General features: G+C 43.6%; 1 protein-coding gene and 1 long non-coding RNA gene across 2 annotated transcripts in view; both read right to left on the reverse strand.

Annotated features, from left to right (window-relative positions):
• LOC120890719 (uncharacterized) overlaps positions 1 to 27,593 on the reverse strand; it is a 135,739-nt gene that overhangs the window by 20,502 nt on the left and 87,644 nt on the right. The window lies entirely within an intron of this gene.
• On the reverse strand, positions 13,219 to 14,818 carry LOC144371634 (centromere protein V-like protein 3). Its single transcript, XM_078034001.1, has one exon. It carries the CDS (start codon positions 14,816 to 14,818, stop codon positions 13,952 to 13,954), a length of 867 nt encoding a protein of 288 aa, XP_077890127.1. The 3' UTR covers positions 13,219 to 13,951.

Below are 27,593 nucleotides of genomic sequence, written 5' to 3' on the forward strand. Positions count from 1 at the left end.
GTGGCTTATTGCAGTACTATTTACAATAAGCAAAATGTGTACAAACAACCTAGATAGATATCCATGGGTGGATGAATGGAAAAAGACAAGGAGGCATCTGAGAAACTGATGTGACCCCATTTTGAATAAATAAATAAATAACAGCAGTCTACCTCAAGGCCTGTCCAAAGGAAGAGGGCATGACCCTTGTCCTTGGAAAAACCCACAGAGAGCTCCTAGGCACATAGCCACCCTGCTGATTTGTTTGTCTGTAAATAATAGGAGAGATCTTTGGAGCCAGGTGTCCCTGATTCAGTTAGGCTAGTTGAGCACCCATGGCAACCCCCTAGGAACCACCAATAAGCATGAGACAGGGAAAATACCTGGGATGCCAGATGACCCCCCAGTAGTTTATAGTGGTTGATAACATGTTAGGAAACCATGTAGTTTAGCACGCACACCCCTCACAGATTAAACCAATGTTCAAACGAATCCCTCTCTTGTACTAACCAATCACCCCTACCAAACTTGTTCCCGCCAATGAATGTGCTAATCAATGCTAACAGTTGTTGTTTGATTTTCCCGTGGTGTGCAATGATTTGCTGTGTGATGTTGTGACAAATAGAGTATCCCCCAAACACCTAAAAAATCTCACTGAACAAAGAAACAAGGCTCACTCCCTGGGACCACTGCGTCAGAAAAGGTTGTGAGTCCAGGCTTGAGCTTTCAATAAAGACTCTTGTATGATTCAGCTCCTGGAGGTCTATTGGGGTCCCACGAATCTGGCATTACAGCATCTACCTGCAATATTATCCACCTTTAGAGAATAGAACCCTGTAATGTGCTACCACATGGGTGAATCTTAAAGAACTGCTAGTGAAGTAAGCCAGGAACAAAATGGCATGTGTTATACTATTCCTCATTACATGAGATGCATGGAATCAGAAAACTCAGAGACAGAGTAGAGTACAGGTGACTGAAGCCTGTGCAGAGAAGGAAATAAGAAGTTATTGTATAATGGGTACAAGGTGTCTGTGTTAAGAAAATGTGTTGGAAATTGATAGTGGTGTGATGCACATACAATAATGTGAATGAACACCTCTACCACCTAAATGTATATTTAAAAAAGGTTGCTGGGCTGGTGGCACATGCCTTTATTCCCAGCAGCTCAGCAGGCTGAGACAGGAGGATTGCAAGTTCAAAATCAGCCTCCTTAAAAAGAGTCAGCCTTAGCAATAGCGAGGTGAAAAGGAAGTCATTGAGACCTGTCATTAAATAAAATACAAAATAGACCCAGGGATGTGCATCAGTGGTAGAGGGCCCCTGAGTTCAATTTCCAGTACCAAAAAGTTTAAAAATTAAAACTAACTAAAAAGGGTTAACACAGTCAATTTCCTAATTGTTTATTTAAAAACCAGAAAAATCTACCCCAAAGAAAGACTGGTAAGAAAATTGGGCAGCATTTTTGTATATCTTGCTCTACCCCCTCCCTGCCTTGTTGGAGCTCTAGAGTATAGCAGCAGGTATCCACAAGAGGGACCCCTGATACCTGATACTAGACAAAGTGCAGCAGACCTTATTCACCAGTGACTGTATTCATAGTTCTTATTTTTCTCAAAACTACCTGAAGTGCTCATGCAAGATGCTCCAATATGTTGGGCCCAACTTAGAACTCACTTCAGGCAAAAAAAAAAAAAAAAGGAAAGAAAGAAATCTGATGGTCTATTTTAGAAAACATTCTAAGGCAAAAATAAACAAACAAAAACCTATAGCTGCCTGAGTCTATAGTTTGTACTTGAAAGATAGAAAGGGCAGCTGAAAGCCTAGGAGGAGAGGAAAGCAGAGAAGAGTGCTTCTTTAGGACATGAGAGCATTGGAAAGCACCTCTGTATGCTCAGGGATTTAAAACACCAGGTGCATAACCCAGGAGGACGCTTGCTCAGAAAAGACCTGGGAAGACCCTTTGGTTTCCCAGTGGTTGACCCCTGTTCTCAGTACAAGCAGGAAAAGAGAGTATGGTGGATTTTTTTTAAAGTCCCATCTAAGTGTTGAAGGAGTGTGCCACCACAGAGCCAATCCACAAAGAGTAACAGAAGTATTTTTGGTTTAATTTGGTTTGATTCTAGCTCCTGACTCTCAAGGAAATGGCTGCCATGCACAAGCAAAGGGACACCAACTCAAATGAACACACACGGTAAGAAATGCAAGGTCTCACACAATAGGTGAGAAATGTCTCAAAATTAATGAATGGCTGTACCTTTCAGACATGAAGAAAAGCAAACACTGGGGAAGGGAGATAATCTGATTTTCAGTGATACCACACTGTAATATCCAGATATCCAGCTTTCAGCATCAGCTACAAATTCAGAAAGCATCCAAGGAAACAGTGACATATGGCCCCTTCACAAGGAAATGATGAACAGAGGAAAGAAGAGTACAATTTCCAAAGAAGAGAGTGTTGGATAGTTTCCATGATCTTCCTGAATTAGGTGATCTGAGTGTAGCAGGGAGTGTGGGGGTGGGCTCATCCTCTCATGAATTTGAAGAAGAAAATGCACAGACACCAGGGAGAGAACAAAGTAAGAGCATTTATTAGAGGAATAGAAAGCAGAGCTCCAAAAGAGGGAGGGGACCCATGAGAGGAATGTCAAAGTGTGGCTCTTAGGTTGATATAGATCTGCAGGTTTAATAAAGTCGGCCCCTGAGCACTCCTGGGTAAGGCGTTCAGTGTCCACGAGGGATTCATGCCACTTTGAGTCCAATCAACTTGTCAGTCAGGTATTTTTCCTTCTGTGGAGAGGCATGACCCCTGTCATGTAGGGTCCTGATTTAAAAACAACATTGTTATAAGTTTATAGCAATATCTGCAGGTACTGTTTGTGAGTTACCAATCAGGGAGTTATCCAGGGGCCCATCTCTCTATCACTCCAGCCTTATCTCATTCCTGACGTCAGGAGGACAGAATATTCCCTTTTGATTTCATGTCATGGGGGAATGCTGGAGAGAGTCTCCCATGGAATGTGGGGAGTAAAAGCCTAGTATGGGGTGAACAGAAAAGAAGTATGACCAGTGTAGAAAGCTGAAAGTTTCATTGTGAATGTGAGGACATTAGGTGGTCGCCTGGCAGTAATATGGGAAAGAGGGAAGGTGTTTTGGATTTTTTATTATTTATTTATATTTCATATGTTCAGTTGTTCTCCGAGCATGTTTTAGTGCTCACGGGAAAATAGTAGTTTGGAGAAGGAGAAGCTGACTACATGAGAGAAGTAGACAGAAAAAATAAATCATTCATGGTAGAAGGTTCCTGATAAGACAGCAGGGATGTCATCCAAAACACTCACTGAAGGCTTTTCCCTTAAACATCAAGAGTGATATTTCTGTCATTACTGGAAGGATGACCACCACCACAGATGTAGCTGCAGGCAGGGTTTTATACTGGTGCCAGGAATTGTAAGAATCCCCCTGAGGACCAACATTTTCTCACCAGAGTAGTAGATCACCAGTTTCTAAGAGAGAAAAATGCAGATCAGGTGTTTGAGGCATTGTAAAGCTTTAAAACTACCTGGTCATCATAGGGAGTTGGTGAGGAGCATTTTGGAAAAACGCAGTCATTCACTAGCCCCCTTCAAGAGCTTGGTTGAGATGGATGCCTTGCATTATAGAGAGTATTAGTCTCTATAGCCACTTGATTTTCCCCTAGAAGACTACTGCTTCTTGAACCAGAACACTGTGTCCATCCAGATCCCATAGAGACAATTGTGAGTTGGATGAGTAAGGAAGCCCACCCCCTTTGTTGCAGAATGGAGGAGAGAGGCCTTCACACATTTGCAGGTGAGGACAGTATACTGAGGTGAGACCTGTGGAAACAGCCAGGATGCCCAAGAGCAAGCTTACCTGGACATTTTGTCCAGGTGCTCAGGAATTGGCTCCAGAGCTACAATAGGTATTTAGGAGTCATCTCTATACCAGAAGTACATGAAGCCTTGAATTGGAATTGACTAATCCAGGATTAGGAAGTACAGCATGTAAAGAGTTGGCCAGGGAAATGGGACCCAGGGAGGACGAGCATTTAAGTGCACAGGGAAAGAGAAGTCATGGAAGCAGATGGAGCAAGAAATCTAAGAGGAAGAGGAACGTTCCTGGGAGACAGGGTAGAATCACAGACGGAGATGAAGGAGAGAGGGTAATGCCAGAGGGAGCTGAGGTCAGATGAGAACCCGGAGTCGAGTCCTCTGGGATTCATTCATGCTTTTTACCTTATTAATACCTGTATCAGCTGGGATAGCTGGGGGCCCATAGGGAATAAAGTCAGACTGAATTTAATTGAAAAAATGAGAATGGGAAGACTCAGATGCATCTTTGGAAAAGAAATGAGGGAGAGGGTTTGGTACACAGAGGGGGAAGGCAAAAGTTAATTAGGATGGGGTTCCTGAATACCTTTTGAGAAGGAGGCATTGAGAAGGGAGAAAGAGAAAATGCAGGAGAGAGAGAATCAGACAAAGTGTTTCCTCTCATCTCCCATTGCTAAAAAAGCCCCTGAGGGAGATGGTCTCATCCCTGGTGAGGAGATCCAATCCGCGGTTGTTCAGGATGAGTGCTCTAAAAGCCAGAAGTTCAGACTCTTGCCTGTGGTTGCACAGCTATCAAGTGGGAGAGCAGGGCTTAAGCCCAGCTATCACTCCAATTGACAACACATGCCAGGGCATCGTGTTCCAAACAGGCTGAACATCGTCCTTTCTTAGGAAAAAGGAAATTACACTGTGACAGTACATTTTGAAACATTTATTCTTTACAAGAATCCCATTCAGAACTACCCCCAAAAGTAGTGTGAGACTGACCATTTTTAGTGTCAATTAATGGCTGTTCCTCAGCAGATTGTTTCACACTCCTCAATGATTTCAGTCTTTACAACATCACTGCACAGTTTATATGCCTCCCTGTGCTTGGGCATGAGGGACCCAGCGTTCACTCAGGTCTCAGCTCTTGCCATTCACACCATGAGCACTGAATTGTCTGTTTATCCTCCTCCAATGAACCAGGTTGCCAAGAGTTTTCATATCTCAAGTTGTAACTGGGTGTAAATGTTCCCTATGTCCATTCAGACGTTAATGGGTGTGAGTAGATTGCAGGGGACATTTGGATATTAAGTACGAAGTAAATGGTGCTTTTAGAAACACACCAGGTTGAAACATAATCCACATAAAATAAAATTCATCCGTGTAAATTGTACACTTCAGTTGGGTTTGGTGGCATACTCCCAGAGATATGCAACCATCACAAGAATTTCACTAAGAAATGTTAAACTCTTCAGAAGAAAGCCCCTGCCCATGAATGTCTGTGTTCTAACCTACACTCCTTGCCAGGAAATCTAATTTATTCCTTCTAAGTGAAATAAACCATGCTCTGGTAGTTTGAAAAAATTTAAAAGTTTTCTCTCAAATGTGGAAGCTAGAGAGAAACTGAGAGAAAAAGAATAATTTTTTTTTTTAAAAAAGGCTCTCTTGAGAATAGAAGGGAGAGGAAGACAGTAGAGGAAGGGGATTGGGAGGGAAGGAGGAGGGGAGGGCATGTGGGAAAGGCTGGGATACCAAACCTATGAATTCAGGGTGTGTCCAGGGCTGAGGGTGCAGCTCAGTGGTAGAGTGCTTTCCTACACCAGCAGGCCCTGAGATTCATTCCCAGCACCACAAATTCATAACTAACTAAATTATACTCTGCCTAGATATGATTGTACTATAATGAATCCCACTTATGTGTATAATTTTAATGCACCAATTGAAATGATAACATAATGATAATAATAGAAGGGAGATGAGTAGAGTAGAACAAGCAGAATATGGGGAGAGAGAAGAGGAGAAAAAGGGAAGGTTCTGGGGAATGAGATTAATCAAATTATGTCATGTGCAAGTTTGAGTGTGGCAAAATGAATCCCACTACCAAGTATAATTATAATGCTCCAGTAAAATTATTTTAGCGATTTCTGTCTCTAGAAATTCACCTATTCTGAACATTACATAAAAGTGGAATCTTATCTTGTGGCTTCTTCATGTAGTATAAAGCTTTTAGGGTCCACTTATGTTCTGACACGTTTTTTAATATTTATTTTTTGGTTGTAGTTGGACACAATACCTTTATTCATTTTTATGTGGTGCTGTGGATCGAACCCAGAGCCTTGGACATTATAGGTGAGCAGTCTACTCCTGAGTCATAACCCTAGCCCCAATGTTCTGACACGTTTTGAGGCTTCATTACTCTTGATTGCCAGTCAATCTTCCACTAAATAGACAGAAGACATTTCATCCAACCAGTCATAATCTGATAGACTCGTGGGCTACTTAATAACTTTGGCCTTTATGAATATTCATGTTCTCAACATTTGTGAATGCATTTTTGTTTTAACGTAAATTTTCATTTCCTTTTGGTGGATTCCTAAGAGTGGACCTATTGGGTCACTTGGAAACTGTTTCAGGAATTGAGGAAAACCCAAACTACCAAAGGGGCTGCCCTATTTTATAATCCCAGCAAGCAATCTATCTGGATTTCCATTATTCCAGTTATTTCTGTCAATTATTATTGTCTGACTTAAATGTTAAATTGTCTGATTATAAATGTTGTCATCCAGATTGTGTGAAGGAGTAGCTCACTGTGGTTTAGATTTGGGTCTCCATCATGCATCAATCAGTGTCTTCTCAGGTGCTTACTGGCCATTTGTATGACTCATTAGGCAAAATGACCGAGCGTATTCTTTGCCCATTTAAAAATAAGATTATTTGTCTATGCGATTGAGTTACAGACATTCTTTGTATAGTCGGCATGTAACTTTAGCTGAATACCTGACTTTGAAATAGTTCCATGAATTCTTATTTACGTTTTCGTGTGGAGCCTTTGAAGCACAAAGCATTGCAATTTTGGTAATGGCCTGTGCATCTATTCTTTTACCTCTGTTGTTTGTGCCACAGTATCAGATGTAAAAATCCATTACCTATAATAACATCAGGATTTATTTTACATTGAGACTTAGCTCTGAGAGCCTATTATACTCCTCATGCTCTCTCAAATGTACAAAGCATGAGGACTAAGAGCCAGGTAAAAGGTGGGTAGGGTTGACGTCATCCCTCCACTCACAATAATGGACATTACATGAGTCACTCACTACTTTCTTTTGTTGCTTTATATGGAAGGGGACATCTATTACTTTTTCCTTACATTGTAGGCAGACATAGAGTCTTTTCAAGATGGAATTCTTTCTTTCAAGGATATCAATCTTCCATATTTAGCAAGATCTTCCTTAGACTCAGAATAAGGAATTTGGAAATAGAATTGGGATCAGAGACAAAAATTTTCTAATACCCAAGGTGATACATAGGCTGAGGAGAGGCAGTCTTTGTGTTTCTATGGAACACTGATATACTTGGATGAGAGACCTGGAACATTCTGCAGAAATGATAATTCTGCCTGAGAATTATTGTATGCTGTTTTTATGTAGGAGTTATGGATTTGCTCTTCCATGTAGGTCATTGATACACTTTGAGTTAATTTTTTATTGAGTTGGAAAAAGGGATCCAATCCATTCTTTTGGACATTTTTACCTGTTTGACTCTTAGGATGTTTGTAATGTACTTATTTATTCAAATTGTCAAGTAGAGAATATATATATTGGAGTGTGCAACCCATTTCATGTATGTGTACATGGTGGAACATCTAAATCAAGCTAATACACATATGTAGGACCACCCATGTAATTTCTAGAGATTTAGTACACGTAAAATGTACTATTGTGGGATTTTAAAAAAATTAGTTGTAGTTGGAAACAGTGCCTTTGTTTTATTTATTTTTATGTGGTGCTGAGGATCGAACCCAATGCTTAGAATGTGCTAGATGAGTGCTCCACCATTGAGCCACAACCCCAGGCCGTAACATGGGATTTTTTAAAACAATATAGTGTTATTCATCATAGTCACCATGTTGTATCACAGATGTCCTGGACTTATTCTTCCTTTCTAACTGAAATTTGCATCCTCTTCCCAACAATCCCCAACAACAACACAAGCCTCATAACTACAGTTGTCATGTTTATTCTATGAGGTCCACTCATTTAAGATGCCACACATGAGTGAGATCAAGTGGTATTTGCCTTTCTCTGCCTGGCTCCTTTCACATGATATCATATTGTCCAACTGCTCTTTAAAGCCGACTAGTACGACTGCTCGTACTTTCACAAGCCAGGGAGACTACCAGGGTCTCCTCCAAGTAAGCTGAGGTGGTCAAGTTGCTCAAGATGTTTATTTCTCCTCTCAGATAGGTCACCCCCATTGACTGCTTTATCTCCAACCTCTTGGAAATCATTGTTTCATGTGTGTTGTCTACTTTTCTTTATTTATTCATATGAAAGGATAACTCTTATGTTTCCTTCCATTGCAGCCAGAATGACAAGAGCCTAGAGGAGGAATACAAACTTCATAAAAATACTGATCTTCCAAATTTTTAGCCAGATCTTTTTTTTTTTTTTATTAAGTATTGAACTCAGGGGCACACAACCACTGAACCACACCCCCAGCCATATTTTATATTTTATTCTAAGACAGGGTCTTGCTGAGTTGTATAGCACCTCACTATTGCTGAGGCTGGCTTTCAATCGCAAACCTCTTGCCTCATCTTCCCATTCTGCTGGGATTACAGGTTTGTGCCACTGTACCCAGCCCAAATTTAGCACCGTGGTGCTGAGAGTCAGGAAAAGAAAGTTGCAAGTAGAATCTGGATCAGAGTTTTTGCAGAGAAAGTTTTCCCAATCCCCAGGAGGATGGGCTGAGGAAAGGTAGTCTGTCTTTTCCTGTGGGACACTGTGGTGCCTGGAGGTGAGACCTGAAGCTCTTACCAAAGAGGTGAGGATCCTGAGTGTGCCATCCCTCTGAGGCTGGGGACTTGCTCATTGGGGTTTCTGATGACAGGAAACTGCCACCTTCTGATGATGAGGGATTGTCCCAGAGACCAGGAGGTCACCATTTTGGGTTTCTCCATCCAGAAATTTCTGCCCATCCCAGCTGTGTCCAAATGCTCTCATGTTACCTTGTGATCATGGTGCACATTGGTTACAGCTTCTACAGCCTTACAGAGAAAACCAATGTCACTCACCTAAGTCCATTACTGTAAGTGAGGGACAGTGATGACATCAACCCATCCACTGTGCCTTGTTTCTGGGCACCATGCATTGTACATTATGGAGAGCACAAAGACTATAGTAGGATATCAGAGCCATGTCTCAGGTATTGCAGGTGGAATCTCTAAATCTACGTCCTAAAGAGAAAATCTCAATCTCTCTCCAGGTGGCATAGGGCAAAGGTCTTGGGGAAACTCCTGGGCTTACTTTCCTTTCAGTCCAGCAGAACTGGCAGGGCCTACTTACATTGGGTCCAAAGTTCTTGTAGCAATAATATAAGTAATCTTAATGGTAACAAATGGTTCCTGCTGACCATTGAAGCATCAGGGCAAGGAGTTCTATTGTCTTTATCACTTCACTTAAAAATATTCCCTAGTTAGGAGATCTAACATTCTGGGACTACTTTACCAATGGGGGAAACATGGCCCAGAGTTGTTTATTGACTGGTTTCACACTGTGTATACATTCCATGTGTTCTCCTAGGATCTGATTTTACTTACCAATTCCCCCTTCAAGAGTGTGAAATGCAAGAAGCTCTCGAGCTTCTCATGCAAAAGTTCGGAACATGAGAAGGTGTTGAAAAGAGGCACCACAACAAGCATCAAGAAGGCCATATTTTCCCATTCCTATGATTTTATGCTTGTGTGCCATATCCTTATCCTCTGAACTGCTTCACCCTCAATGTTGTTGTTGTTGTTCTGTTTAGTTTTTTGTTTTCATGTCATTGTTTCTTGGTACCAGAAATCAAACAGGGGCACTTAACCACTGAGCCACATGGCTGCAGGATGCTGGGCCCAGTTACCTATTTACATGTCTTGCCTCAATCAACTCTCATGGGGAAGATGAACACAGGTGTGTGAAGATGTTCCACATTCAAAGAGCAACAACTGGCAGACTTGTCCAAGAGCCCCTGGGGAAGTCTGTTCAAAGCTTCTTTCCTCCAAACAAGTGTGATCCAAACTATCATGCTGGTTTTTGTGGTCACAGAGCCAAATACATGGACATATGGAATAAGAATGTTGGAGGTCTCAAAATGTCCAAAACACTAACATTTCAGATTTTTTAAAAATATTAATTTTTAGTTGTAGTTACATGAAATATCCTTATTTTATTTACATTTACTTGGTGCTGGGGTGGAACCCAGGGCCTTGCACATGCTAGGCAAGTGCTCTACCACAGAGCCACAACCTCAGCTCCCATTTCAGACCTTTAAAGGAGGCCAAAGACAATGAAGAGGATGCTGGGACTTTGGGCAAGGATTCACTAAAGGACAGTGAATTGCCTAAAGCATTAGGAAGAACTAGATTCATGAAGTGAGTTGGATCCATGCAAAAGGGGAAAAGGATCAGAATGAGTGGGGTAGAAGTACTTGAGAGCTAACGTTTCCTGCCATCCTTAATGAATGTGGCAGGCAGTAGCTCTGGTTTTCCTTCCCTGTGCCACACATCATTTTGGATTCCATGCGCTTAGTAATTCTGTTCTCAGGTCACAGTGCCAAGTCAATAAAGCAAGCTTAAAAATATGTGCTCTGATGCCAGGTGTGGTGGCACATGCACATCAGCCCAGCAGCTCTGGAGGATGAAGCAGGAGGATCACAAATTTAGAGTCAGCCTCAGAATCTTAGTGAGGTCTGATCTCAAAATAAAAAGTGAAAAGGGGCTGAAGGTGTGGCTTCATGCTTGAACTTTCCTGGGTCCAATCCCTGGTACCCTAAAGGGAAAAAATGTGCTCTGAGAGGCTTGGGTGAGAATTAATTAACAGAAGAGGTTGAGGTGCTTGTTAAAGGGAGAGTCTTCAGACATGCATCACCTGTTTCATTTTCATGATTTTGAAATGATTCATTTCAAAACTGGGTGTAAAGATCAATTTACTCATCTCATTTAATGACATTCTACGCTATGACCAGTGATATTGATTTCCATTTGGGTTCATGATATGAATTTTCATTGTTGAGCACACTTAATTAGGAAAATACTGTGTCTGTCTAGGGAAATTGAAGAAATAACACTACATTTATCAGTCAAAGCCTCTCCATATAGTACACATGGGAATTTCCTTAACTCAGACTGTCCTGGACACTTGCCAGAAAAGAACACACACTTTCTTATCGAGCTCATTCTATAGAAGCCTTTGGTACAGGCAGCAAGAGTTTGTCCCTGTGTCTTTTGGGCTATGTGGGTCCTTCTAGTCTACTGTGGGGGACACCGCAGTTCCCTCTTCTATGGCATTCTGTGAGAGAGCCAAGAAAAGTTCTTAGGAAATGACATGGGACCTCTGATCACACGTCTTGTCATTCACTCAGCTACTCACAGGTCTGATGTTGTGCGTGATTTCTGGGGCGCTCAGACTAAGAAACCCCCATTACCTCTCATGTGTGCACACCTAACTCAAAGTTGCATGTCCGTCTAAAAGGTTGGCAACACGGCATTATTACCTGACTTACTTCATGCCGTATCCTAGAGCACTTCTCACATTGCACTTGGCCTGTGGCAAATCATCAGTAAATGTTTGTGGTAGGAAACAAGGAATGCATGAATGCTTAGAAGGGAGAGCAGAAGGGATGGTCGGTGCCACCGTGCAAAAGCACTCCAATATATGCTACTTCCAACAGGTGAAACCTCGCCAGTGGGAAGAGCAAGTTATATTTTCTCAATGTAGCTTTTAGCACACTGGACTGTGTATTAGGGCATTGCCAATGTCAGCTCCAAGACTGACTGAACAGCTGTTGTCCCTAACATCTTATTCTCTGGACCATCACTCATATTTGGTTTGTTCTTGCCCAGAGAAGGAGGTATAACCAAGCCTATTTTCCTTTAAGGGTTAAGTCATCTATAAAATTGTGCATAAGCTGTATGTGAACTTTGCAAAAAGTTAGGGGTGCAGCCGTGCAGACCCAATATAGGGAGACAGAATGACACATAACCTGCTACCTAGAAGTCCACAGGTGCAAGACTGTATTTTCTGAAAATGTCCACAGCAACATCTCCCATCTCATGTTGTTATAAATAGCGCCTGCCACCTCCCCCACTGAGAGATGTAATTCTTATTATCCCACTTGAATGTGAAAGGGCTTGTGACTCACTTCTAATCAATAGAGTATGACAGGAGTGACTCACCCTGAGTTCTGAGGCTTGATCACAGGAGCTGATGCAACAATCACCTTTCTTATTGAACACCCCCCCAGGGTCTGAGTCATCACATATGAGGCCTGACTACAGAGAGGCCTGCCATGCTCAGAAGAAAAGGAACGCCACCACGAGGTGAAAGTAAGGAACTCCACGTCCTAGTCCACCCATCCTTCAGTCCTGTCCACAAGGCCACCAGGACTGTCAGTCAAGGAGCCTTCCTATGAATCCAGCCAGAGCAGGCCAGGCTTTTTCAAAGGGGGTCACAGACATCATATGAAAAGTCATGTGCCCTGTGTCCTTTCTCAGTTCCTGATGCTGAAATGCCTTGCATATACTAAACGGTTGCCATGTTATGAACTACCTTGGGGGCCATTTGTTATGAGGCAAGATTAACTGGGTGTGGGGGGGATAGGAGCCTAGGACAGGCCTCTACTGAAGGCACAAAGCCATCTGACCCTCCTGCACATCCTCAAACCCTAATCTCATCCTTCCTTAAGTTATTTCATTGAATTTGTTTATAGTTTTCCTACCACCCCACCATAGAAAAGGACAAACATGAGTTTTGTATGGCCAGGGGGACTTGACAGGAGTTCCCATCAGCTGAGAAGAGAAAAGGGGTATTCATGGATAAGGTATCCAGTGCTGGGCACCAGGTTTGCCCTGAATATGAGAACACTGGGACTTGATCCCATCACTTAGGGAACTGCACACAAGTGACCTACCCAATAGGTGGCAGAGACTAGATTCAAGTACAGACACGGTGTCCCCAGAGGCTGAATGTGCAAACACTCTGCTGATTCTCCTCATCCAAACGTTAGGGGACCCTGGAGAATTTTGCCTTGCTGCAGAGTGAGAGACACCACCATCTTTGACATTCACAGAGGCCCACTTTGTTCAACAGCCCCAATTTCCCCACTGCCAAACCCTATTCTGGGTAGAGATCAACAAACACAATTTCACATTTATAAATATTTATTAATTTCTGAACACTTAACACATGTACAAGGTGGGTACTTTGAAAGATCCAACGGGGTGGACATCCCTCTCAATCCTCTCTCCCCATCCCCCCCAGCAGTTAGTCACTAACACAAAACCAAGCAACAGAGTAGCATCATTGGAGAACTGAGTGTGATGAGGTATGTAATATCGAATTTCAAAACATGCTATTTTCAAACACACTAGATAAACAACGTGGCTGAAAGCAACAGCTTTCCCTAAGTAGTGGAAACATGTCCACCTAAAACACAAACCCTCAGGAAACCCGGGGAGAACGTCCTGTAAGTGTTCACAAAAGTGTTGGGATGTAGCCGCCCAGCACACTAAAACGCACGTGTTGCACACAAGCCTGTTCACAATAGCACCAGAAACGTACAGTACACAGGATTCCCACCAGCCATGTGGGGATCCTTCAGGAAGAATGGCACAACCAAGTGATGGAAGAGATGGCTTGAAAACGTGGAGAAACTACTTGCTTGTTGGATGCCATGGTGATCATTGTACACAGAAGAAGGGGTGTGTGCTCAAGTTCTGGATTCAGAGACAGTCCCTTCAACAGAACTGGAGGGGAAGGGGTAAAGAGGGAAAGGTAGCTTGCACACCAGGAGAAGGATTGTTTCCCCAAGTGCTGCAGGGGTTGGCTGGAGGGGCCCCCACCCGCACACTGGATTCAGCTTGTTGGTGGCCCCAGTCACTGCTCCTCTTGACCAGGACAGGCAAGGACCATCTCGATGGACGCGTTCTGCATGGCGTAGTCATCGTCGTCCTCCTCGGTGGCCTCCTGTTCCCAAGCTTCACCATCGACCTCCTCTATGACCATGCTGCGCACAGTGCCCGCGTCCAGGCAGTGCGGGGCGACGCCGTACACACGCGGGTCGGACTCCGCGGAGTGGAAGCTCTGCACCCCGCATGTGCTGCAGAAGCTGTGCAGCGCCGGGTGCGTGTTGGACGGGTAGGTGACCATGCTCTCAGCACCCTGCAGCAGCGTGAAGCGCTCCGCTGGAACAAGGAAGTGGCGGTGCTGCTTCTTCTTGCACAGACTGCAGCTGCACTCCACCACGTGCAGATCCTCAGGGGCCCAGGCCGCAAAGCGGACAGCGCCACAGTGGCAGCCCCCGGTGTGGTACACCAGGCCCGGGAACTCGAAGGTGTCCAGCAGGAACTTGGCGGCACCCTCACAGCTCAGGCCCCGCAGCTTGCGGAACGTCTCCCAGCGCTCGCGCTGCGCGCCCAGGTCCAGCTCACCTGGGGACGTGGCGGGGGCCGCTGGGGTGGGCGCGGGCGCCCGCTGGTTCCGCAGCTGCAGCGGGAGCAGCAGATTCTTGGCCCAGGTCTCCCGGACCCGCCGCCACCAGCGCTTGCGCCGCGCCTTTCCCCTCCGCCGCTTGGCTGCTGCGAGCTCCCTGCCTGCCGCCTGGCTCCCGACCCCGACTTGGACAGGTGGGCACCGCGCGCGGCTCCCGCCCATGACCGCGACCGCTGCGCAGGTGGCTGGAGGATCCCCGGGACGCTTTTGCTTTCGCTGCTGAGCGTTGGCTCTTTGCCTTGCTCTGCCCATGGCGCCTGCAGTCTTCTGAGTGGGCGCCCCCCGCCCCTCATTTCCCAGGCAGTCTCTGAGCAGCCTCATTGGCTGCACCTGCAGGATTGGCCACTTGTTGAGTGTGATGTCAAGAGACCCTTCCCTTGACCCTATCAAAACAGCCTCTGCTCCCTGAGAGACTCAGTGGGAAGGAGGTGGTTCAGCAGACACATGTGGGGTCCCCCAGGGCTTCTGGGCACAGGGAGGAGTATTCAGCTTTCCAAACTCTAGCACTCATTTATAGTCAAATACACCAAACTAGGAACCAAAATATGGTCATGAGTTCTCCCACAGGGAGGAGAACAGAGCCCCCCAGGGGAGCCACAGGTGGTCCTAAGCGCACCAGCTGGAGGGTGAAAGAGAGGGGCCAGATCAGGAAAGGCTTTTTTGCTGTCTGCCTGCAGGGTGGGCTCTGTCTGCCTCTAGTAGTTTTCCTTGTGATGGGGTCTGTTTTCATATGACTGTACCATTTCAGCTTTGTGGATTCATGTGTGCATGATGTGGCTGTCTGAACTCTCTTTGGATTGACCTATACTGTAGAAGTGCAAATGAAACTCATGCAAACATGATGTGAAATTAGGTCGGTTTTGACAGACTTGGCCCATATCAGCCTTAATTTTAAGTGATGAGTTTAGCTCAGTCACCTGATATTTGCTCCAATGCCAGTGTCTAAGTCCCTCCATTGGTTTCTTTGCTTTCCTCTGTGTCTCATCATTCTTCAATCCCTCTCCTGCTTTTCTCTGGTTTACTTGAACACTTTAGGGGGTTTGTCTTTGTTTTTTAATCACGTTTGAGTGTGTGGCTGTTGAATATTTTGTCAGGGTTTGCTCTGGCCTTGACTTGGCTGAGTCCTCAAACCACAGTCAGTTGAACTGTGGAAATCAGGGGTCCATTGGGGATGTGGGCCTCCCTCACTGGTGAACAAAATAGTCTCAGTCATAGATTGGTTTTGTCATGTGGGTTTTGGATATTCACAATTCATAAGGAAAAGGCTCGCCTAAGGTCTGTCCCTTGGGGATGCTTCTTCTACTGCTCTTCATTCATTTCTCTTAGCTGCCTCCTTTCATGATTTCCTTTCCTATTTCAGCACACAACTCAGTCCCTCTTTCTGCACATCTCTTGGCTTTCCTTTTCCTGTCTTTGCTTCCCTTTCAGGCATGTGAAATTCTCCTTTGACAGTACTGTTTTTCCAACAGCTGAAAATGGTTTTGTCACTTCCTAATAGACCCCAGAGCTCCATGAGAAATCTGTAGTGCTTCAACTCAGTGACACTGCCCCTCATCAATGTGTCATTTTTTTTCTTGTCCCTTTCAAAGTTAGTAGGAATTTCAGTAGATGAACTTTGATATATCTCACCATGGATTCATCTACACATGTCAGTGTGCAGTTCATTTATTTTGTTTTGTATGTTCTTCCTCAAATTTTGGGCATTTCCAGCCGCAAATTTCTTGTGTGTTTGTCTTTTTCAAAATCAGTGGTAGAAATTTATGAGGAAATTTATTGTCAATTTCACATGTGGCCAACATGAAATAACTAAGTATACATTTTTTGGAAGGAACCCTACAAAAGACTCTCTGTATTTTAAGATCTCAGTTCTAACCAGCCACATTGCAGGTGTGGCTGCTGTTTCAAATGGTAGCCTCCTGTGACAAGTGGCTGCCCAAATGTAAAAGCACCTCTCAGGGCTCTGATGCCACTGACCCCAGGGACATCAGGCTCTGAAACCTCCTTTTCTGTCTTAGGTGAGGAACATGCCCGCCTACCAGCAACTGCCCTGGGCCCAGGTTGGGCAGAGATGGTGTACTGAGAGACAAGCAGCAGGCTGCCAGAAGGCAGTGTCCTAAGCAGCCTGTGTTTCTTACAATGCTCTTTCAGCTACATCTCCTTCTCTGGAAGTTTGATCAAGGGATGTTAAAATTCAGTTGCCATCCTAAATTCTTGAGGGTCTGCTCACTTGTTCATTCAGTCTATATCTTCACGGTTAAGATAGAGGAACTCTACCGATCACATCACAAGTGTACAAATAGGATCTTGCTTATCTCTATCCCACTGTTGGGCCAATCCAGCGATATTTCCAAATTTCCATGACTGCATTTCCTCTGCTCCTTAATTTCTGTCAAAAAATTCTGTTTATTACTGAGTTCCTTATATTCCCACCACACACCTCGAGACTCTTTGTAATTGGCTTAGGAAGTATTTTTATGTTGGGTTCTTTAAAAATGTTTGTCAGGCCAGTGCCACATCTGAATCAGCTCTATGCTGGCACCAGTGAATAGTGTTTTCTCATTAGAGTGGCAATGTCCTTAATTCTTGATCTGAGGGGTCATTTCGTCTTCTCTCCAAGATGTTTCAGCTATTGTATCAGGAGTCATTGTATTTGGAGCCTCATTGAATCTTTTAATTTTGAAGCCAGAAGCCTTCTTTACTATAAGCATGCAGGTCCAGGCCTCCATGTTTAGGTTCGGGCTCCTTAGAAAGATGGTGTTCAGAGATTTTGCAGTGGCATTCTTGTGTGATTTCTTCTTGTGGTGACTCTGGGGGCTCCAACTCTCCCCTGGTGGTGGTTACCCAGAGACAGAAGAAACCAGAGTGCAAGCATTATTCCTGCTCTCTCGGTTCTCACGTTTGAGCCTTTTTCTGTTGCAAGAACCCAGCCAGGCCACCACAATATATTTAGCTTTCCTGTTGCTTTCAGCCCCTCTTGTCTGTGACCATTGCCCAGTTGTTGCTCACTTTGCTGTGCTTGAGAGTACTGAGGGTGACTCCGAAGGCCCTTTGAAGCATATCCTCCATGAGGATATTTTGAAGTTTGGCTCATGAGTGAACTGATGTGAGTTGTGGGAGAAACACGGCAATAGCAAAAAGCCATTGCTGTCTGGTCCTACAAGGGTGCATACTATCCACATAAGTTTTCAGTGTTGAACTCGACTTTGGTCACCTGGCTGAAGTAGAGTTTGCCAGATGCTTCCAAAGTGAGGTTATCCTTTAACCTTTCCACACTCTGCTCTTGGAGAGGAAGTCTTTGAGAACAAGTCACAGGTAACCCGTGTGGACCTGGTATACACATCCTTTGGAATTGTGCTGTGTGGAAAATCTAACCCTGCTCCTCCATTTATGCTTCTTGTTTATTAAATTATTCTTTTATCTCATGGTTTCTATTCTGATGACTGTTTATTTTGTACTTTCAAAGGTTATAACCCAATCGTTGACTCTTTCTCCTTTGGCTAACATTTTCAAGTCATGAGCAACAGTAGCCCCTTCGGTGCCTCCATGGTTATGTGGATGTCTTCCTGAGATTGTGGTAACTTTCTGTGTCATTCCTTGCTCTTTGGCTTATCTTGTGCATCACACATTTACATGTGTTTCAGGCTCCTCCTCCTCCTCCTCCCCCTTCTCCTCTTGTTATTTTTTATTTTCAAATATTTTTGTAGTTGTTGATGGATAGAATGCCATTATTTTATTGTTTACGTTTACCCAGTGCTGAGGATGGAACCCTGTGCCTCCCAAGTGCTGTGGTCCTACACTTGTCCAAGTTTCTTGACTCAGACATTTCTCCATTTCTTTATCACTAGTCATTAGAAAGTGGTGTTAGAAACTCAAAAGTGAGCATCAGCCAGGCCTTTTCTAACTTGTCTTTAGTGTTTTTCTAGGCTGTTGCAGCTGAAAGAAGCAAATCTCTGTGTGCCTACTAACCCATGTGTACACACATTGCTATGAATATCATATTAGATATTATCTTCAGCATGTATAGTAAGCTTAATGGAAATCCAAGCCCATCTCCCCAGTTCTATTCCATGACGACTTGCAGAAATCTTGCTTCTGCCACTTTGTTATGGGTACCTCCTTCCAGCAGTAAGAATTCTGCCTCCCTGTATCCACTGTCCATTTCGGTAGTCATTTCATTCCACTGTACATGTGCAAGTAGACGGATTGGCTAACCTGTATTCCCATGGGCAGTAGGTTAGTTCATTGGAGTGCAACAGTTTTATTATGATAATGATGACTATTTTGACACTGGGGTGCTTGATCACTGAGCCAGATCCCTAGCCCTCTTCCTTTGGAGCCAGGTTCTCACTGTGTTGCCTTGGACTTCACCAAGTTACTGAGGCTGCCCTCAAACATGTGACCCTACTGTCACAGCCTCCTGAGTCGCTGGGATTATGGGTCCACGTGGACCACCATGCCTGTACAACAGCTTTTGTTGCCATTTGTTGCTTTGCAGATTAATTTCTCCTCTGAAGTTACTCTAGTGAGCCCTGTTTTGCTCACAGCCCGCAGTGACTTGTTCTTCTTCTCTTTTGTCATGCGTTTGTAATATGGCTAGCTTTACTTGGAACATTCTGCAGTCCAGCCTCATCCACCAAAGCTTCTTAATGCTGTCTTAAGCTTTCAGATTAAGAACATATTTGTTATGATTCCTATTCCTTTATATCGGTTAATGTGAGGTTTCGGCCCAGGAATATGCTCTACCTTTGTGAATGCTCCTCGTGAGCTTGAGAGCATTTTGATCCCACAGGTATTGGATGGAGTATTCTGTACAAAGAGATCCAGTTGGCTGACACTGCTGTTCATATTTGTGTATCTTTTCTAGTCAGCTGTCTGCTTGATTTGCTGATTATTGATAGAGGCGTGTTGAAATCTCTCACTTCCCTGGTGGATTTCTCCTTGCCTCCCATACTTGACACTGTGCCTCCAAGAGGATATGACATTTTAGGATGGTCATATCCTCTTGGAGGATTGATCTCTTAAATCACTAGGTAATGCCCCTAGCCATTTTCCTTGCTTCACTGTCTGCTTTGTCTGAAATTGACACTGTGTCTGTCTTTGAATTAGCCTAAGTGGTGTAAACCTTTCTTCACCCCTTAACTTCTAAGCCATCTGAATCATTCTGTCGAATGTGACTGCCCCAAGCACCAATTATAGGTGGCTTTTGCAATCCACTCTGAACATCTCTGTCTTTAATGGCGCGGTTATTAGACCATCTCTGTTTAAAGTGATTGTATCGTGTCCATCCTCCAGCCTGAAATCCTAATTGGAATAAGATATGTTCCTTGTTTGTATAAATACATCACAATAGATTTTACTCTCCTGCGTAAGTACAAAGAACAAATTCAAATAAAAAACTTTTTAAAATCCTCAAAATAAACATAAAGTGATTGTTGATTCAAGTGGGTTCATATCAATTGTACTTATTGGCAATTATCTTGTGTGTTCCCTGCATTGCTTCTTTGCTTCTTGTTGCCCCTCTTTGTCTCACCCTTCTTGGTTTACCTGAGCCTCACATTGGATTCCATCGTCTTCTCCCTTAGCACTACTGCTGTTGTAGCTTTCAAACTTGTTTCTTAAGGTTTCCATAGACTTTCCAATACAACTATGGCCCCGACTCCACCCTCCAGGAACACTCCACATCCTATGTGCAGTGCTCCACCCTCCAGTAACACTCCACCCTCCAGTAACACTCCCCAGCCCTCCGTTGCTCCTGATGTTCACTTCACAGCGTCCATGCTACAATCACTCCATACCGTGTCAATATTGCATCGATCATTTCTCTTTTACACCGTGCTAGGATGAGCAATATGAACTAAACCGTTGGCATCTATTTGTTCCTATACTGACTGCCATCCTTTCTTCATGTTAATGAAAGTTTCTAATTTGTTTTCTTCCTTGTCTATGTTTGTACGATTCTTCCAGGGAGGCATTCCTGTACATTAATTAGCTCAGTTTTTACTTCTCAGAGAATGTATCTTATTTCGTATTTACTTTTCCATGATAATTTTCCAGATGTAGAATTTTAGGTAGGCAATGTTTTTGCCCTGAATGAACACTATATATTTGAGCCTACTCTGTTTCTTTATGTGGCTTCTATAATTCTACTCCACATACCTCAATAAGTTAGGGGATTTTAAGCTATGGAATGTTCTTTCAAGGTTTTCCTCCTGTCTGAAGTTGTCTGCTGTTTGAACATCATACGCCTAGGCTGTGTGTGTGTGCTTGTGTGTGTGTGTGTGTGTGTGTGTGTGTGTGTGTGTGTGTACACGTGCACTCGCATTCACATATGTCTTCATGAGTTTTCCGGATGACAGTTCTAAGCTTTTTGGTTCTAATACTTCTTCTCTGTTATCTGTCTTCTTTGTCTTCCTGCTATTCAGATGAACATGTCAAACATTTGGTAGGACTTGTTTTCATTTTCTGTGCTGGGGACAGATATCAGGCTTCAAGCGTGTTAGGTAAATGCCTCCAGGAGTTTTCACATGGTAGGATGCATGGTTTCAGTTCCCCTCATCTTTTTCTCTTTGAACTTCTGTTTTGGAAGTTTCTGTGGGCCTGTGACCTACCCCTTAATCTCACCGATCTTTTCCTTAATTGGGCTGCGTCTCCTGATGAACTCCTGACAGACACCATTCATGAGCTGTATGCCCTGTTTAATTTCTCTTACTTCCTGTGAATTCTTTCTCCGAATTTCCACCTTTTCCTAACATCACACAGCTGGTCCTGCAAGTTGTCTTTTTTTCTCATTAGGACCCTGAGCAGGATAGTCATGCTTATTTTCAACTCCCCCTTTCACCATTTTGGTACCTGGGTGCCAGGTTAGACTGGTTCTAAGGTGTGTTTTGACTCCTCATTCTCTATTTTTACCTGGTTTCTGACAGGCCTCCTCTGCTTTCCATCATGTTTGTTGTTCTTGTTTTGTTTTGTTTGTGTGTGGGCAGGAGGAGACCTCTGCTACTGGGTAGTAGGACCTGAATGAAATGGTGATCCACTGGGAATAGTTCCGTTAATCTTGCAGGGAGATGGGCTGCCTTTGATGGTTGCTAAAGCTGTAAGTTCCAGAGGCTTCCAAATTCCTGCCTTTATCTGCCCCTCTTGAGTTTGGTCAGCCTAAAGTACTCCTGCTCCGAATTTTTGTTTTGCAGCACTTCAGGCAATGTTCAATGCAATATCCTTGTCACCATGTTGATGTGCAGGTAGGCTGTGGGGGAGGGGGGAATTTTACAGCTGTGTGACTGAATCTCAGGCATTGTTGGGGCTGTGGCTCTGGGATACGACCTTCACAGGTGTTTCTCTAGTGTTATTTCCTTCACCTCCTGTCCTCTGTCCCTCCCCTGACTGCAGTATTCCCAATCATTTCCTGTAGACTGCACTATTTTTCCCTTAGTTGGACCAGAGGTATAGAGGTGAGTGAGGTGGGCAGAGTACCTAGGATAAGGCTCTGCCAACGTTATTTCCCTAGAGAGTTAACCTTTGTCTTGAAGAGGAGTCTCCAGGAGTATTTGGCAGTGATGGCTCCACCCATCTCCCTGTGGGGAGTGGGGGAAGCGCTAAGAGGATGGCGACTAGGACCCCTTTGCCAAGTCATTCCAGCTCTAGAGCTAACACCCCTGGATATGTGGATATTCAGCCTAAAGCAATTCTTCCTGTTTACCATTGACCGTGTGCAAGCACACATCATATGCTGTGAATTGCTGTCAGTTCCTGAGACCACACGCCTCTGATCTGATCCAAGTGTGGAGATCTCAACTCTGGCACTCTGGTCATGAAAATATCTCAGGATCCAAGGTACTGGTTTGCCCTGTCACCTCAGTTCCTTGATGAGTCCAGAAATGGCATAGGTTCAGTTTCTGCTGGTAAGGATGGAATTGCTGTTTTCTTGCCTCTCTGAATGTTGGAGGTGAACTAGAATTCTCATCTGTTCTCATTCTGCAGTGTCCCTCAATCGCCATACCCCAATGACTCACAACTGTCATGCCCAGTGCCAACAAAGATTAAGCATATAAAAGCTGAAATTGAAAATCATTGTATTTGGGATCAAAGCCATGGCAATTTGGGAGTTGCGGGTTAGAGATCAAGTGCTATTCTCAATGAATTCTAATATTAATCTTTAACTTTAAAAATTATGTATTTATGCTCTTAGAAATTTTTAAAAAGTTGATGCATTATATGTAGTAATCATCTAGGAATTTTATGTGGCAAAAACACGGAAGTAAGTGCTGAGCACAATTTGAAGATGAAATAATGCTCTCAATTATATAATTGCAAAAAGAGTTATTACCTCTTGCTTGAGGATGCCAGTTGTCACAATGAGTTTATCAATATTCATGTGTTGCCCATGATCTAAACAGGTTTGAACACTTCTTCTTCGGTGTGCTAGTATGAACTCTGCCCACTGCCAAATGCTACGTAATGAAAGAAAGAGAGCGCATCACATTGCCATTTCACAGTTGAAGAAACTAAAGATAAAAGGCAGCAAGGGACAGGTGTGGTGGCACACACCTGTAATCCCAGAAGCTCTGGAGGCTGAGGCAAGAGGATCACAAGTTCAAAGCCAGCCTCAGCAAAAGCAAGGCACTAGGCAACTCAATGAGACCTTGTCTCTAAAGAAAATACAAAATAGAGCTGGGGATGTGGCTCAGTGGTCCAGTGCCCCTGAGTTCAGTTCCTGGAACACCCACCCCCCAAAAAACAGGAAGAAGGAAGGAAGGAAGCTGCCAAAAATGAAACAGGATGGGGCTGGGGTTATAGCTCAGCAATGGAGCGCTTGCCTCGCACATGTGAGGCACTGGGCTGGATCCTCAGCACCACAAAAAAATAAAGAAAATAAAGATATTGTGTCCATATTTTTTAAAATCTTAAAAAAACAAAACAGGAAGCAGGGAGTTGATCTGGGAGAGATTCCCAAGGCCTTTTGGTATAGGTATGTATGTTCTTGCCCATATACTTCTCTGTCTTTCCTGGAATGCACTTTTGAGTAGTCAGAGCTTTCTCAGAAAATGGTGTTATGTTTTTCTGCCAGGCTCAGTCAGCAAATTTCCAGAAGAAAGGGCAAGCAGAGGTGAATGAACACAAGCAACCAATTGTTTTCAGAAGTCACATATTCTTGAGTCTTATTCAACTGATTTGGAGCTTGAAAGGGGATAGAAATCCCCAATTCATGCAGGGAAGGCTCTCTGATCTCTCACACTAACACCTGGGAAGGAGCACACAGAGAAAAGCCCAGAAACTCACATGGTTCTGTATGTGCGAGCATGTTCACACGTGTGCACGCACACATCAAAATTAGATTCTATCTCACTTAGGAACATAGATTTAATTTCCCATCCATAAGGTTTGAGTGTGTCAATACCAACCATATATATAGAAAATCTACAGTTGTGTTTTGTTTGTTTTATTTTTTTAGTTATGAGACCATGGTGTCATATTATGGAATTGCTTAATATTGCTTAATCCATCGTTGTAGTAGGTCAAAGGTGAAAAGCCATCTCATCTGAAATGGTGGGTGAGTAAAAATACTGAAGCAACTCAATCCATCTTCGATAGACTCTCTTCAGTACTTGTTCTTTTCAACTTAATTTGCTCTGGGTTGGTAGAATGATGTTAAAAACCCTTGGGCTGGGTTTGTGGCTCAGCGGTAGAGTGCTCACCTAGCACATGTGAGGCCCCGGGTTCGATCCTCAGCACCACATGAAAAGAAATAAACAATATAAAGGTATTGTGTCTAACTACAACTAAAAAGTAAATATTTTTTAAAAAATCCTCGAGTATCAGCTACCCATGGGCACCCCTTATCTGAAGCTCCTATCCCCATATGTTTTGGAATTCATATAGCCTACTTTACAGGAGAACAACAGCAGGGTATGGAGTAGAAATGCTAAATCTAATAAAGCACGGTTTCTGCAGCAAAACGTAACTATTCATGTCAGAAGGATAAGTACAAATTTCAAACAGGATCATGTCAGTTCATATCAGGTGTTATAGAAAATGACTCTGGAGATGTTATTGCTTTTCACAGCATACATGATTTTGAGTGTGAAGGGTATTTCTGTCTATTGTTTCTGTGTTTTATACCGTTTTTCTGTCTTTGTTAAAACGTAGTTCACTGACATAAAACACATACAAAGACGGGAGTATAAGGCTGGGGATATAGCTCAGTCGGTAAAGTGCTTGCCTCACATGTACAAGGCCCTGGGTTCAATCCCCAGCACCACAAAAATGGGGGGAGGGGCCTGTATAAATATGAAGGGACAAAAATATATTGATGGTGTTTCACCAAGGAAACACATGCCTGTAGGTATACAAAGCAAACACAGGCATGCAACCACCACCACAACCAAGATAGAGAAATCTCCTGGTATCCCAGATATGTATGATATGTCTTTAACTGGCCATTGTCCCTGAAACGGAATTGCTTTTCTGACGCTGGTCACTACAGACGAATTGCCTTTTTAAAAGATTTATAGAAACAGAATTCTACATTATGAGAGGGAGTATGGGAGGAATAGAAGGTCTCTAGATAGGGCATAGGGGTGTGAGGGGAAGGGAGGGGTTAGCACGTTTGGTGGAATGTGATGGACATCCTTATCCAAAGTGCATGTATGAAGACATGAATTGGGGTCAGCATAATTTATATACAACCACAGATATGAAAAATTGTGCTATATATGTGTAATAAAATCTGAATGCATTCTGCTGTCATTTATTCATTAAAAATCAATTAAAAATTTAAAAAATAATTCTACATCATGGACATTTTTATGCCTGGCTTCTTCTGCTCAGTACTCTGATTTTGAGATCTACCCATATCACTGCACATAGGGGCATTTGCTTGTTTCATTACTCTCTAGTATTGTGTTCCATGGATAAATCACAAATTTATTTAAATGGCTGGTGGATATTCACATGATTTCCAGGTAGTGACCCTCATCTACAATCATGCTGTGAATGTTTGTTAGTGTCTTTTGGAGACATGTTGATGCAGTTCTATTGGACGTGCACTAGACTGTATGGTAGCCAGAATTCTCTGATGATTCCACGTGACCATGATCTTCTTATAAGGCCCTCTCACTGAGTTGACCTTGAACCTGCACATGTGGCTAGATATCACACCTGTGATGACATTACTTTATGGAAACCAGGATGCTGCCGATGTAAGTAAACTCACAGGTCAGTTGCTCTAAAGAGAGGATATTAGTGGGTGTAGGCCAGACCTAATCAGATTAGCACTTAGAAATCAGATTAGCACTTAGAAGTGGTTAGGTCCTAACTGAACTAATGAGTCAGAGAGGGGCGGGAGACATGGTGGCGGGTGGCGCATAGATATAGCTATTTAGATCCTAAGCGAATATTAGCAGGGGCCACATGGCAAGGAGAGTACAGCCTGAAAGAGAACGGAGGCCTTGGTCCTACAGCTATAGGGACCTGAATTCAGCTGTCAATGTGGATGAGTCTAGAAGGACTTCTTCCACAGAACCTCCAGAAAGGAACCCAGCCAGTCCAACACCACCCCACACCCTGCATCCTGAGGCATGAAACCAGGCAGGCTGTGTGCTAATGTCTGACCTATGCAACTGTGAACTGGTGAGTGGCAGATTCAGCTGCTGAGTGGCAGATTCAGCTGCTGAGTGCTGTAGTGAATGGGAAACCTGTGGAGATTCTGGTCCCTGGATGTGGGGTGCTGCCATGGTGGGCCTGGAACCGAAGTAGGGCAGGACTCTGGAACCAGGTGTTGAGTGAAGCCTGGGAGAATTTCTAGGTGCATGATAGAGAAAGCCTGAGTTGCCTTGAGAAAGAGGGAATGTTTTAGGGAAACCCCAAACTCCCTCAGAGAAAGCCAGAACACAACTCTTAATGGACTGTTGTTTTGTGTCTGCACTCTTGGGAGGTTTCTGAGCGTGGGGGTGGCAGCAGAAGCTAGAGAGATATTATTGGAAACCATAGAAGGAAGATCTTCATCATTCACTGGCAGAATTCTTAGCAGGACCACATCCCCTAGATGGGTAGTAGCTGAATCTGAACATGGTGAGCCTGGCTATAGGGCTGAGGAGACTTCCAAGCAAGGTGCTGAAGGAGCACCTGGCTTCTTCTTGTGGAGACAGAGGGATGTGAGAGGGGAAAGATCAACTGTGAAATAGAAGGAACCAGGACTTTGTGATGTTCACAATTCTCAGCCTATCTAGAGGTGGGGGAACACTACCATGAAGAGTTTGCATCTGAAAGTGTGCCATGGGGAGAAAGCAGACAGTTTGGCTGTACAAACTTTTGCTGAGAACTCAGAAGGACCAAACATTCAGAGTATCCAGTCCCACAAAAACTCTCTTAAGAGACTGAAGGTGTGTCAGATATTCTTAACTTAACAGATGTTCTTAACTCTATTGAACACCTCTGGGAAGCTTAAAGTTGTTGTTCCTCAGCCATCTCAGTAGGACCCTAAATATAGAAGGAATTACTTTTGCCAAATTTATGTTTGGGACTTTCATGTGAATGCCAGCAAAATCCACACAAACTCCCACATGTTTCTAGAGAAACTTCAAGCAGCAGAAATAATGCCAGGTTCAACTTTAAGGGAAAGCCAGAGTACAACATGCATACAAGTGTAGGATTCTATTTATCAGTTGATCCATGAATCGAGTATAAGTCGTATTTTTAAATGATATATGCTCATTCATTTCCTGCTATACATGTACATACAGGCACCAAGAAATACCCATACACTCACCTTCATATACCTTCTAATATACTAATTCATAATCATTTTTATGGCAGTATTACTCATTAACTAAGCTTTCTATGTACATGTCTATTTCCAATGCCAATAATTTGCTTTATATCATTCCCAGTCTCCTCCCCCTTCTGACTTCAGGAATCCCTGTACCCTCTGCACAGAAACTGATAAGTTCTGCTTCAAGGTCCTGACCCTTGCTAATTTTCCCTTCCTGATCCTGGATCTTCCTTCCAATACCCCCCTTGCCTTGCACATATT

This window comes from Ictidomys tridecemlineatus, chromosome X, assembly GCF_052094955.1.
Source record: "Ictidomys tridecemlineatus isolate mIctTri1 chromosome X, mIctTri1.hap1, whole genome shotgun sequence".
NCBI lineage: Eukaryota > Metazoa > Chordata > Mammalia > Rodentia > Sciuridae > Ictidomys > Ictidomys tridecemlineatus.

Bases quoted from the DNA above. Each gene is read 5' to 3' on its own strand.
- LOC144371634 (XM_078034001.1), bottom strand. From the start codon at position 14,818: ATGGGCAGAGCAAGGCAAAGAGCCAACGCTCAGCAGCGAAAGCAAAAG.